The sequence below is a fragment of the Lathyrus oleraceus genome, chromosome 1 (assembly GCF_024323335.1).
Source record: "Lathyrus oleraceus cultivar Zhongwan6 chromosome 1, CAAS_Psat_ZW6_1.0, whole genome shotgun sequence".
Classification (NCBI taxonomy): Eukaryota; Viridiplantae; Streptophyta; class Magnoliopsida; order Fabales; family Fabaceae; genus Lathyrus; species Lathyrus oleraceus.
Genome location: NC_066579.1, coordinates 436849415 through 436862031, shown reverse-complemented (window position 1 = coordinate 436862031; position 12617 = coordinate 436849415). Strand labels below are relative to the sequence as shown.

General features: G+C 39.1%; 2 protein-coding genes across 2 annotated transcripts; one reads left to right on the top strand and one right to left on the bottom strand.

Annotated features, from left to right (window-relative positions):
• Positions 1-148: 148 nt before the first annotated feature.
• Positions 149-2138, bottom strand: LOC127080770 (CBL-interacting serine/threonine-protein kinase 12). Its single transcript, XM_051021072.1, has one exon. The coding sequence runs from the start codon at positions 1898-1900 to the stop codon at positions 374-376; it is 1527 nt and encodes a 508-aa protein (XP_050877029.1). The 5' UTR covers positions 1901-2138; the 3' UTR covers positions 149-373.
• A 6723-nt stretch (positions 2139-8861) lies between these two features.
• Positions 8862-10577, top strand: LOC127115091 (uncharacterized). Its single transcript, XM_051046741.1, has 3 exons — positions 8862-9175; positions 9389-9555; positions 9703-10577. Exons 1-3 carry the CDS (start codon positions 8862-8864, stop codon positions 10575-10577), a joined length of 1356 nt encoding a protein of 451 aa, XP_050902698.1.
• Positions 10578-12617: the final 2040 nt, after the last annotated feature.

Below are 12617 nucleotides of genomic sequence, written 5' to 3'. Positions count from 1 at the left end.
TCACTTTGAGATCCATAATCCTCAATTTCACAGCCAGAGACATTTGCATTGCAGTGCATCATGGAATAGCACTAAACTGTTTCGTTATTTTCTCACTACTTGCATAAAGAAGCAAAGTAATATAAAAGTACAGAACAATGCACCAAAGGAAAAATAAAATAGAGAAAAATATCCTCTATTAGCCAAATTTAAATTAGCATTCTTTTATATATAGCAATTGGACACAGAAAATCCAGTTGAATCTAATGCTCAATTCAAGGAGCAAATCTAAAAGGTGGCCATCCAGGTGGGGAAAAATTATCAATCACAATTTATCATACACAATCTAAAAGGGAAAAAAACAAACAGAAAGAACCTTGTTGTTTTCTCTATTTCACTCGTCGGGTAGAGAGCGCGGCGAGTCAATCTCCGAAAACAGGTTGTGAACTGGTTCAGAAAGCACACGCAGTAATGTAGGCTCGGTCGGTTGTAATGACAATGCTGAGGAAGTAGCTGATTCCGCGGCCACCAGATTCTGTAACCCGGGTTTCAATTCTTCGTTACAGAATCTCTCGTATTCCGCTCTGTCGCCTCCTTTTTTCTTCACCTCAACGATTACCAAAGAAGGTGTTAGTTCAAATATCTCAACAGCAATGGTCAATGGTCCCTTCACACCTTCTCTTGTACCCTCCAAGCTAACCCTGCAATCCTTCTTCCTTACAGAAAACCTAACCAATTGAGCAATCTCTTCCAATTTCGATATGATCTTTGAAACCGGCGCAGCAGTCACAATCCTGTTTTCATCTCCTATTTCCTCAAACAAACCAGAAAGATCAAACCCGGCGGAGAATGAAATAATGTCAAAAGCATTCAAACTAGCAGGTCTTGGCAAAGGAGCATTTCTCCTTCTAGTCTCAATCTCAGAATCAGATTCTATTGAGTAATCAGAAATCGATGCAACAGACGCAACAGATGTTATAGAAGCTGTATCATCCTCAATGTCAGCAAAATTATCATCAATACTACAAAGCCTATCATCTTCAACATAAAATTTAATCTGTTTGAACCCCTTTTTGAACCACCTATTCTCCATAATCTCAGGAATAGCAATCCTTGTTTCAGGCTTCGTATCAAGAAGACGAACAAGGAGTTTCGATAAATCCGGCGAAAACCACCTCGGACACCTAAACTCCCCCTTGTAAATCTTCTTATACATTGCCATAACATTCTGATCATGAAATGGCAAATAACCAGCCATCAAAACAAACAAAACAACCCCACAAGACCAAAGATCAACCTTAGCACCATCATAACCCTTCCTAGCCAAAACCTCAGGTGCAACATAAGCAGGAGTACCACAAAAAGTATGAAACAAACCATCCTGTCTAATCTGATCAGAAACAGCACTCAAACCAAAATCAGACACTTTCAAATTACCATTCTCATCAAGCAACAGATTCTCAGGCTTAAGATCCCGATGATAAACACCTCTAGCATGACAAAACCCAACCGCGGAAATCAACTGCTGAAAATACTTTCTAGCAACCTCTTCTTTCAATCTACCCTTCGCAACCTTATTAAAAAGCTCGCCTCCACGAACATACTCCATCACAAAATAAATCTTTGTTTTCGTAGCCATTACCTCAAACAGCTGGACGATGTTAGGATGACGAACGCGGCGAAGAATCGAGATCTCACGTTTTATGTGTGCGACCAAACCACCTTTCAGAATTTTCTCCTTGTCGATCACCTTTATAGCTACGCCTTCACCGGTTTTGAGATTCTTAGCGTAATAAACCTTGGCGAATGTTCCATGGCCAAGGAGCTTCCCGATTTCGAATCGACCCAATAACAGATTAGAGGGATCCTTCTTGTTGCTGCTTGGGGTGGATTTGAGTTTTTGAGAAAGCACGTCAGCCATGTATGAAAAAGGGTGAACCGAATCGAATCTCAGAATGATGAAAAACAAAAATGGAGGTGTTTTTGTTTTGATTAAGGTGTAAGATTACGAGGTTAAGATGTTTTGGTTGGGTAATTGGGAGTGGTGGTGGAGGGAGGATGAACGAGGATGTGGTTTCAATTTGTTTGATGTTTTCTATGTAAGAGAAAGAGAGAGAGAGAGAGTGTGTTTTGTCTCAAATTAAGAGAGAGAGAATGATAAAGATGCTTTTATAAGGGGGAGAGTATATACTACTATTAACTTTTTTTTATTTGTTTATTATTTGTTTATTGTTGAGTAAAATAACATAATTTGTTTTCCGTTTTAGTTATTTTTATGTCACTGAATCGATGCCACGTAACCATCAAGTACATTCCTTTATTTTTTAATTTTTTTAATTTTTCTTGCTTACGGTTGCAACTTTGCAACGATTAAAAAATAAGCGCGTGAAGGAGGAAAAAAAGGAACTACAATCATGAGTTACGCATCCAGTTGTGTTTATTTCTCTTTTCAGATTGTCTACTAAGAATGATCTGTAAAATATCAATACACCCCTAATATTGAGCAGGCGAGAATTGTACAGGAATAAACGTTATTTTCTTCATAAAAAGATATTGATTTGATTTTTTGTTTTTAATCAATCCATAATCTCAAAATGAATAGATAGGATTACAATTTTTTAAATATAATTAACACTTTAATTGAAATTCATTGACAATGTAAAGATATATTTTTTCTATAATCACATGTAAAATAATTTAAACGGATGATTCTGATGTATTGACATTGTAAAAAATTTTACATTGATAGTATATAACAATTAATCTCTATAATTAATACTCGATTAACTCATCTCTAATATTTTTTAAAAGTTATTAAAATAGTTTTATCAATAATTTTTTATTTAAAAAAATTAAAAATGGTTGGAATTAATCAAATCTCATCAAACGTAAACCATTTACAATTTTAGCGTGTGATTTTGAGATTTTCTAATACTCCCTCACGGTCAGGATTATTGGAGTTGGTGTATGATATTAATCCATCCTACAAAATCTATTTTTAAGGTGAGTGGCGTCGTTTTAAATAAACTATTTACAAACTCTATCTTCAATTAGTATGGAATTTGGGATTTTCCCAACACCCCCATCACGCGACACACTTTATTAGATTTTGGATTTGGTGTATGGATATAAACGGTGGGTAGCCCATGGTATAGACTTGGATACCAAATTAAAACAGACTTTTAAGATAATGAATGTCGCTATGTATAAACAATTTTAAGCTTTATCTCTAATCAACGTGACACTTGAATTTTTTTCAATAAACATGAGAGAAAAAAATTCGGAGAATCATTATATATTAATTTTTTGATAAATATGTTGATTTCAAATTTCAATTTGTTTGATTTATGAAAATGTTAGCATGGAATTTTTACTTGGGAAAAGTTAACTGAATGTTGCATTGGGAAAATGCTAAGCGTTAGCATTGATTGCCATAAGTCGACAGAAATGGGTGCGTCGATTGGAGTGTTCCAACTAGCATCTTGAACCATGGTTTGGAAGAATCTCAAGAGTAGATCTTGAGATATGGTTTGGAGGAGTCTCATGAACATATCTAAGTGGCTACTCGACACCATTCGAGGTCGAAGCGTTCAACGAGCTCTAAAGACTTAAAAGATTAAGGAAACCAAAGATTGAAGAAGGGACTTAGCACTATCAGCAACCACCTTCGACAAGCAGACAATTACTAGTCGCTAAGAGCAATTAAGAACGTGAGATAATGGTTTTCAAGTACTGACAACGTGGCAGTGCATCAGAAGATTAAGTTGCATGTCTTTGAAGATGTGTCGAATCTCTAGGAGTAAATTGTCAAAGATAGTTATTTTTAGTTTATTATATATAGCAGTTTCATATGTTGATCAGCGTCGCAAAATTTATATACTTTCTCTATAGAATTTGAGTAGACAAGTCAAAATGTGAAATAGTTAGTCAGTAACATGTGAATTTGCGTCCCTTTATTATACTATCTGCATGTTTCCTTAATTGAAACATATTTACTTTTCTCTCATTTACTACATTTATTTAATATTGTTTATTGCAAGGTTATTTTACTTTAATTCAAGCTTTGTTGTCTTTAAAGCTTGTCTTTATTTTGTCTGCACACAAACATTCATAGTCACTTCATATACACATTTTCTTGCAAACGTGTTCGCAAAAAGTTGCTCCTAATATTTTTTGAGTTAAGCTCACAAACTTTTAAACTTGCGAAAAGATTAATGGAATTTCAAACTTTGATCTGCCTCTTATTCTAACAAACATCATCGCTAATCATAACTAGGAAGAATTCCTTATGGATGACGGAAGTTCTTGCAACGTCCTCTACACTAACACGCTAGAGTTGATAGGCCTCCAACGGACATATCTGAATTTGTATTGTAGGGGATATATGTTAGCTTTCAATGATTCGATAACTCACCCTTGGGAATGACATATCTAACATTGGCGATTAGAGAAGGAGTGAGTGAAAGAAAGGTAATCCTCTGCTTCAATGTAATCCCGTGTAGGAGCGCCTTCTAAGGTATCCTATAGAGATCCTTCTTAGTGAAGCTAAACACTATAACATCTCTAATTCACATGAATTAGCCTACCATGACAAAGAAGGAAGGTCAGACAATGTTAGCGTCGACTTGGAAGAGGTAAATCGAATCAAAGAGCTCGTCCAAAAGGAAATTCTAACGTCGATGTTAGAAGTAGAAGAAGATCAAGGGGATACCAATATGTTTGACCTATACACGTGTGAGGATGAAGCTAGGCCCACTTTGGGTCTCGGCGATGACTCTACTTAGTTGGTAAAGATAAGGTTCGGGATTCCCTTGGTAGTAAGAGGCACCTAATTAAATGTCTTTAAGTGAGTGTTGGCCTTTTCGCTATCTCTCCTCATGAGATACCCAAAAATCGACTCTAGCATGGCATGCCATTAAGTGAATGTGAATGTCAGCTCCTATGGCGTGTCTCAATGTTAGAGGTGGAAGTCCCTTGAAAAATTTGAAGCTACTGGAAGCATGGTGAAAGTCCTATTGGATGTTAATTTTCGAGGCGAAGTATACAAAATGGTTGTCCAATGTTGTTCTAGTGAAGAAGACCTCAGATAAATAGAGGATGTGTGTCAATTAGATTGGCCTCGATAGGGAATGCCCGAAGGATTCTTACTTGCTCCCTAACATTAATAAGCTCGTAGATAATTCATTCGGGTACTAGTTGATATTATTCATGGACGCTTACTCGAAATACAATCAAATATCCATGTTTGAGCACGGTCAGATAAAAATAACATTCATGATCGAGCATGCCAATTATCTATACAACGTCATGCCTTTTGGGTTGAAGAAAGCTAGCGCAACATATCAGAGGATGATAAAAAAATTCTTTTAAGAAGAAATAGGAGAAACATTGGAAGTGTATATGGACGACATGGTTTTGAAATCTAATTGGGAGGAGCTTCGCACTTAACACCTCCAACAGGTGTTCAAGAGGGTCTGACTGTATAACATGAGACTTAACCTGGAGAAGTGCACCTTTTGTATAAGAGTCAACAAGTTCTTAGACTTCTACCTGGCTGGGCGAGGAATCAAAGCAAACCCCAACAACTGTGAAACACTGATCTGAACGAGTTTATCGACATCAAAAAATGAGGTCCAAAAATTGAACCACGTGTTGACTTTCCTAAACATATTCATTCCCAATTCTGCCTAACACGTTTTTCTTCTTTACATGTTATTGAGAAAGAAGGATGGCTTTGAATGGACATCATACTGCAAAGAGGCATTTAAATCTCTAAGGAAAACCCTGGCTACGCCCCTAGTTCTTACCTGACCGCTTAGGGGGAACACTTTATACTTGTATGTAACAGTCATAGAAGAAGCGGTGAGTAGTCTGATAGTGAGGAAGGAATATGTTGGACATGAAGCTGCCCCCTCATCCTGAGGCGCAAGACAGAGATACGACAAGTTGGGATACTAGATTGGGAATGAAAAATGAGACACTCACACCCACAAAGGATCTAAAGGGGGTTTAAGTAGGGCCTTTGGGTCACCAAGTAACAAAGATAAGTACCTCGCTTTCCGAAGAAGAAGAGTCTGAACTAGTTTACCAATTCATAAGGAACATTGACTTTTTATCATAGGATCACTTTGACATACCAGGCATAGGTACCAAAGTGGCGTGTCATTGCCTCGCCATCGACCCCACTATGAGACTGGTTTATTAAAGAAAGTGAAAGGTTGGCGAGGAGAAGAGAGCCACCATCGATGAAGAAGTACATAAGCTAGCAAGTGTTGACTTCATCACATAAGTAAAATACCCAACCTTGCTAGCCTATGTTGTCCTGGTGAAGAGAGCATCAAACAAGTGGTACGTGTGTGTGGATTTCACTGACCTTTATATATCTTATCTCAATGACCCTAATTCCTTTCTAGATATAGATCGCTTGATCGATGGGTCCTTAGGCTACAAGACCCTGAGTTTCATGGACACCTATTTGAGGCACAATCAGATTAAGATAGATTCTCTTGATGCACCCAACGGCGTTCATGTCAAACCACTACTATAACATCATGCCTTTTGGACTAACGAAGGCATGCACCTCCTACCAACAACTCATGGACGAAGTGTCCCCCCCCCCCCCCCCGACAGATAAGGCGGAACTTGCAAGTCCATGTAGATGACATGATAGTAAAAACCTCGGGAAGACATTGTCATAAAGCGGACCTAGAGGACATCTTAGGATCATTCAATAAGTATAACATGCTCCTAAATTTTTCCAAGTGCTCCTTTAGGGTGCAGGAAAGAAAGTTTCTTGGCTTTATGTTAACTAAAAACGGCATTGAGGCGAACCTAGATAAGTGTCAAGTCATCATTAAAGCGGTTCAACAATTAACGGCCGTATCGTCGCCTTGTTTCTTTTCCTCTTCTAGGTAGGCGACAAGGCTTTTATTTTATTCGTCGCCCTAAAGAAGAAGGAGAAATTTGAATGGATAGGGGAATGCAACGAAGAATTCTTAAGAATGAAAACCTTTTTCTCGTCACCATATATCCTCAATCGCCCAAGAGTTGGGCCTCTACCTTTCAATAATATAAGAGGGTGATGAGTGTAGTACTCTTCCAAGAGGCAGATAAAGTAGTATATTTTATAAGCAAAGTGTTTAAAGGCATCGCGACTCATAATTAGAATATCGAGAAATTAGCTTTGGTCATCATATCCATGACAAGGAAGCTCTGACCCTATTTCCATGGCCACAAAGTATTCGTAAAAACCAATTACCATATGTGGAAGGTCCTTAAGAAGTCAGACTTAGCAGGAAGGATGGTGTATTTGGTGTCAGAATTGTCGGAGTTGACATCCAATATGTCCCAAGTACTGGAAAATATTTTGGCATAATTTAGCTTAACAGTAGATGAGGAGGCACCCCTTGTATGGACATTATCGGTGGATGGAGCCTCAAACATCAATGGAAGTAGTGTTGACATACTATTATAAGGACTATGAAACATAGTGATCGAGCAGTCGTTAAAATTTAAATTCAGGGCTAGTAATAACCAAGTTGGGTATGAAGTACTCATAGTCGGTATGGTCCTCACCTTAGAGATGAGTGCTTTAAAGTTAAAAGCGAAGAGTGATTCCCAATTGGTAGCCAATCAAGTTGTCAAGGAGTATCAAGAAAAAGAACCTCAACTCATTAAGTATATCCACAAAGTAATGGATTTATCAACACACTTCAAGTCCTTTTGAGTGAAGTATGTAGCCAGAAAACAGAATCTCAAGGCAGACCTTTTGTCCAAACTCACCGGCACAAATACACCGATGTATAATTGAACAATGATACAAGAGACTCTCGTCACCCCCCCCCCCCCCAATCGAGAAAAATAATGCATAATCCCTTGAAATCATATCAGACTCAAATTAGTTGTTGCTTATACTGCACTACCGGTAGGAGGATGAATTGCCCTAAGCTGAGATAGAAGCGGAGAAAGTTTGGAAGCAGGATGCTAAATACACCTTTTATGGCAGGAAAACTCTATAAGTTGTTAAAGGAATCCCATATAATATTATGCCTAGGAGAGCGCGAAATCACCTTAGTCATCGTTGAGGTTCATTAAGGGTCATGCGGTAGACACATTGGCGGTCGAGCTCTCACCCATAAACTATTGAGTTTGGGATACTATTGTCCCACCTTGATGAAATATTTTATCAGGTTCATCAAGAAATGTGACCAATGCCAGAGACACACTTATCTACACCTCTCCTGAGCCTAGATCCTTCACTCTATGACACCACCTTTTCCTTTTACCAATGGGGCTTGGAGACTCTAGGCTCGTTCCCCATGGCGCATAGATAACAAAAAAAGATTATCGTGGGAGTCAACTATTCATAAAATGGATAAAGTTGGAGGTTGTCACCAAAATTACAACATATAAAGAATTTTACGCTTCTACTAGAAAAAATCGTGTGTAGGTTCGGGCTACCAAGCGTCCTTATATCGGACAATAGGACACAGTTTTCCAGCACCACAATTATTGACTTCTTTTGTGATTTGGGATTGCAAACAAAATTTGTGTATGTCATCCACCCATAGGCCAATGCATAGCAGAGTATACAAACAAGGCGATCTTTAAAGGGATCAAGGAAAAATTGGATGATGCTAAAGAACTACAAGATGAATTACTCCATGAAATATTATGGTCATATCACACCACCCTTCATTCGACTACCAAGGAGGCTCATAAGAGATTTCTCAAAAATCGCAAAATCGCTAACCACTTTATTGGTTAAGGATAAGGCGTTTATGTTCGAGAAAGAATGCACCACGACCTTTGAGACATAGAAGAACAAGTTGATTTCAGCACCAATTGTTATTGCCCCAGATTGGTCTCTTCCATTTGAGATCATGTGTGATGCAAGTGATATTGTTATAGGGACAGTCCTAGGACAACAAAGAGAGAAGTTGCTACATGTCATTTACTATGCTAGTCATGTGTTGAACCCTGCACAAATGAATTATGTAATTACTGAGAAAGAGTTGTTGGTTGTGGTTTATGCATTTGACAAATTCAAGCAATACTTTTTAAGATCGAAGGTTGTCATTTATACTGATCATGCCGCTTTGAAATATTTGTTTGCTAAACAAGACTCTAAGTTGAGGCTTCTCAGGTGGATCTTACTCCTCCAAGAATTTGATGTAGAGATTAGGGACAAAAGGAGGTGTGAAAACACAGTGGCAGATCATTTATCCCGAATGTCACCAATTCAAGAAACATAAGAAAATAGACTGATAAAGGATGAGTTTGCTGATAAGCACATCCTCGCTGTCATCGGTATCCTTTGGTTCACAGACTACGCAAATTATTTGGTGAGGGGTGTAATCCCTAACGATTTTGATTCTAAGAAAAAGAAAAAGTTTGTTCATGATTGCAGGTTTTACTTGTGGGATGACCTATTCCTATACAAGAGAGGAGTGGATGAACTGGTCAGAAGATGCGTTCCGGAGGAGGAACAAAGGGATGTACTTAGAGCTTGTCATGGCTCGGATTATGGAGGACACTTCAGTGGTGACAGAACATCGGCTAAAGTCCTTCAGTCAGGTCTATATTGGCCCACATTGTTCAAATATGCCCAAGACATCATCAAAGAATGCGACAGATGTCAAAGAACGAGGAATATTTCTAAGAGAAATCAAATGCCGCAAAATGCTATGCTGGAAGTTAAATTGTTTGATGTCTGAGGAATAGACTTCATGGGATCATTTCCACCGTCATTTGGGAAGAATTACATCTTCGTAGCAGTAGACTATGTATCAAAGTGGGTAGAAGCGGTGGCATTGCCTACCAATGATTCTAAAGTGGTTGTGACCTTTCTGAAGAATAATATCTTTTCGAGATTTGGGGTGCCGAGAGCACTTATCAACGATGAAGGTACTCACTTTTTGAACAAACTGATGGAGAATCTGCTAAAGAAATATAATGTTAAACACAAGATCGCCACTCTGTATCACCCTCAAATGAGTGGCCAGGTCGAAGTGTCCAACGGGCAGATAAAACAAATACTAGAAAAGACTGTATGCGCATCAAGGAAAGAATGGGGAGTAAAGTTAGAAGATGCACTATGGGCGTACATAACGACATTCAAAACGCCCATAGGTATGTCTCCATATCAGTTAATTTATGGTAAAGCTTTCCACTTGCCACTAGAGTTGGAGCACAAAGTGTTTTGGGCATCCAAATTCTTAAATTATGATCTGGCCAAAACGGGTGAATCCCAAATCCTTCAGCTCCACGAGTTAGAGGAGTTTCGGAATCAAGCATATGAGAATGTCAAACTCCACAAGGAGAAGACAAAAAAATGGCACGATCAGAAGCTACAGAGAAAGGAGTTTGTCGAGGGACAATTGGTGCTCTTGTTCAAATCTAGATTAAAGCTCTTTCTAGGAAAGTTGAAATCCAGGTGGTCAGGTCCGTTTTTGGTTCACATAGTGTTTCCCCATGGAGAAATAGAACTTAAAAATCCAAGTAATGAGGATACATTTAAGGTAAACGGACAAAGGTTGAAACACTACTACAAGGGGCAGGAAAGTGGTATGATTGATAATGTTCATCTCCAAGGATAAGAGAGACAACCGTCGAGCCATGCGACGTTAAACACGCGGTTTTATTCTAATTATTTCAGTGTTTGGTGCGTTTCCAAGTGTTATTTGTAGGTTTGCGGGTAAATCACACAGTGCATAAGAAAAGGTTTGAGTCAAACTCATAGAAGACAGATGGAAAACAACGCAAGGGAAAACAGAGAAAAAAATCAAGGTTTTTTGGAAAAAACAGGGCCCTGACACGGGTGCTCGTGTCACCTGACACGCCCCGTGTCAGGCAAGGCACAAAAGAGGATCATTTTTCCAGTAGGCCGACACGGCCGCCCGTGTCAGTTGACACGGCATGTGTCAGCTCTACTAGAGGAGAAGGCAAAAAATAGTGGCCTGACACGACGGCCCGTGTCAGTTGACATGGCATGTGTCAACTCTACTAGAGGAGAAGGCAAAAAATAATGGCCTGACACAGCCGCCCGTGTCAACTGACACAACCCGTGTCAAGCCAAACGACCATATTTTTCAATTTTTGGATTTTTGGATTATGTGGACCCCACCCGGATTTTCCACCACTTAAACTCATTTTACCCTCAATTAACCCATTAAATCTGATTTTCTCACATTCTCTCTCCCATTTTCACCAAACCTTTTTCCTTCCTCCATTGTTTCTCAAAATTCTCCATAACCTCACCAACAAAAAGCTCACAACTTTGCCTTATTACTCTGTCTAAATCACCGACACCCTTCACAAAAGTTGTTCTACTCTTCATCCTCTACAAGGCTACGGTAACCGTTTTTCCTTTTTCCATACTTTATTTTTGGGTCATAAATTTTTGTTGCAGGAATCAATCATGCTACCGAAGCGAATTTCTAAAGGGAAGCAAACTGAAGCTGAATCATCGAGGCCTCGGAATGGACCATCCGTCATCTGAATTCGCACGATATAATCTTCGATAACCCGGAGCACGAACGAAGGTACTCTTCTCACGTTAAACGTAAGATAACACCGACAAGGTACCTATGCTCTAATACTTTGTTTCAATTGGGTATGTCGGAAGAATTAGATAGGATGTTCCATGTCCTTAGCATGATTGAATTTGTGCATTATGAAGCGCCTACCTATGAGCGCATCACTTTAGAATTCTTGAGCATCATTGAGTTCAAGTTAAAAAAAGGATGGACAGGTATAACGATGTACTTTTGAGGAACGATAACTTTCAGGTTATACAATGTCGACCACAAGTTGACAGTGGAGCAGCTGAGTGAGATTCTCTGCCTACCCCTATATGGACCCGGAGTAGTACCAGATAGTTTTGATGTTAAGACTTTCTGGTTAGCCATCACGGGACGATCAAATTATGTTGCTAAAGGGGCGAAAGCATCTGGCATCTAGAACCCTTATTTCAGGTATGCTCAAAAAGTGTTGGCTTTAACGCTTTTCGGTAGGAGTGATAGCACAGGTGTGGTTACCCAGAGGGAGCTCTTCTTTCTGTTTGCCATGGCAAACTGAGTTGTTGTGAGCGTTGCAGCATTTGTAGCGGATTACCTAGGTCGAGTGGGGAGAGCAGCCCAAGGGGGAATTTCCATAGGGGGCATAATCACACATATTACCTGGGTCGATGATGCAATAGCTGATGTTGCAATTTCCTCCACCGCAGTGAACCTGTGTGAGCCCCTCTCTATCTTGGATTAAACATTGCGGACAATGTTTGGTTCAAGTGTGTGTGTGTGTGGGTGGGTGGGGGTGGGGGGGTTATTATTTGTTATTTTTATTCTTAGTATTTTTAGCATTTTATTATGTTTGTTTAAAGTAATTAGTTGTGTGGTATTTTGTGTGTTACAGATAGAGGACATTCGTGTCGGATGAATAATGAGGCTTGGAGCGATTGGATGAAAGACACACTCCTCTACTTGATCTTCTAGAAACCCCCAAAAGTTAATGATGTTGATCTGAATAATCGGATGCGACTCTTTGTCATTGGACTACTCAGGAATACTTTGTAACCGAAGCAAAGAGGAAGCTACATCACACTGAGAGGTATCTTGGAAGCCTGCAAGCTATACCAAACA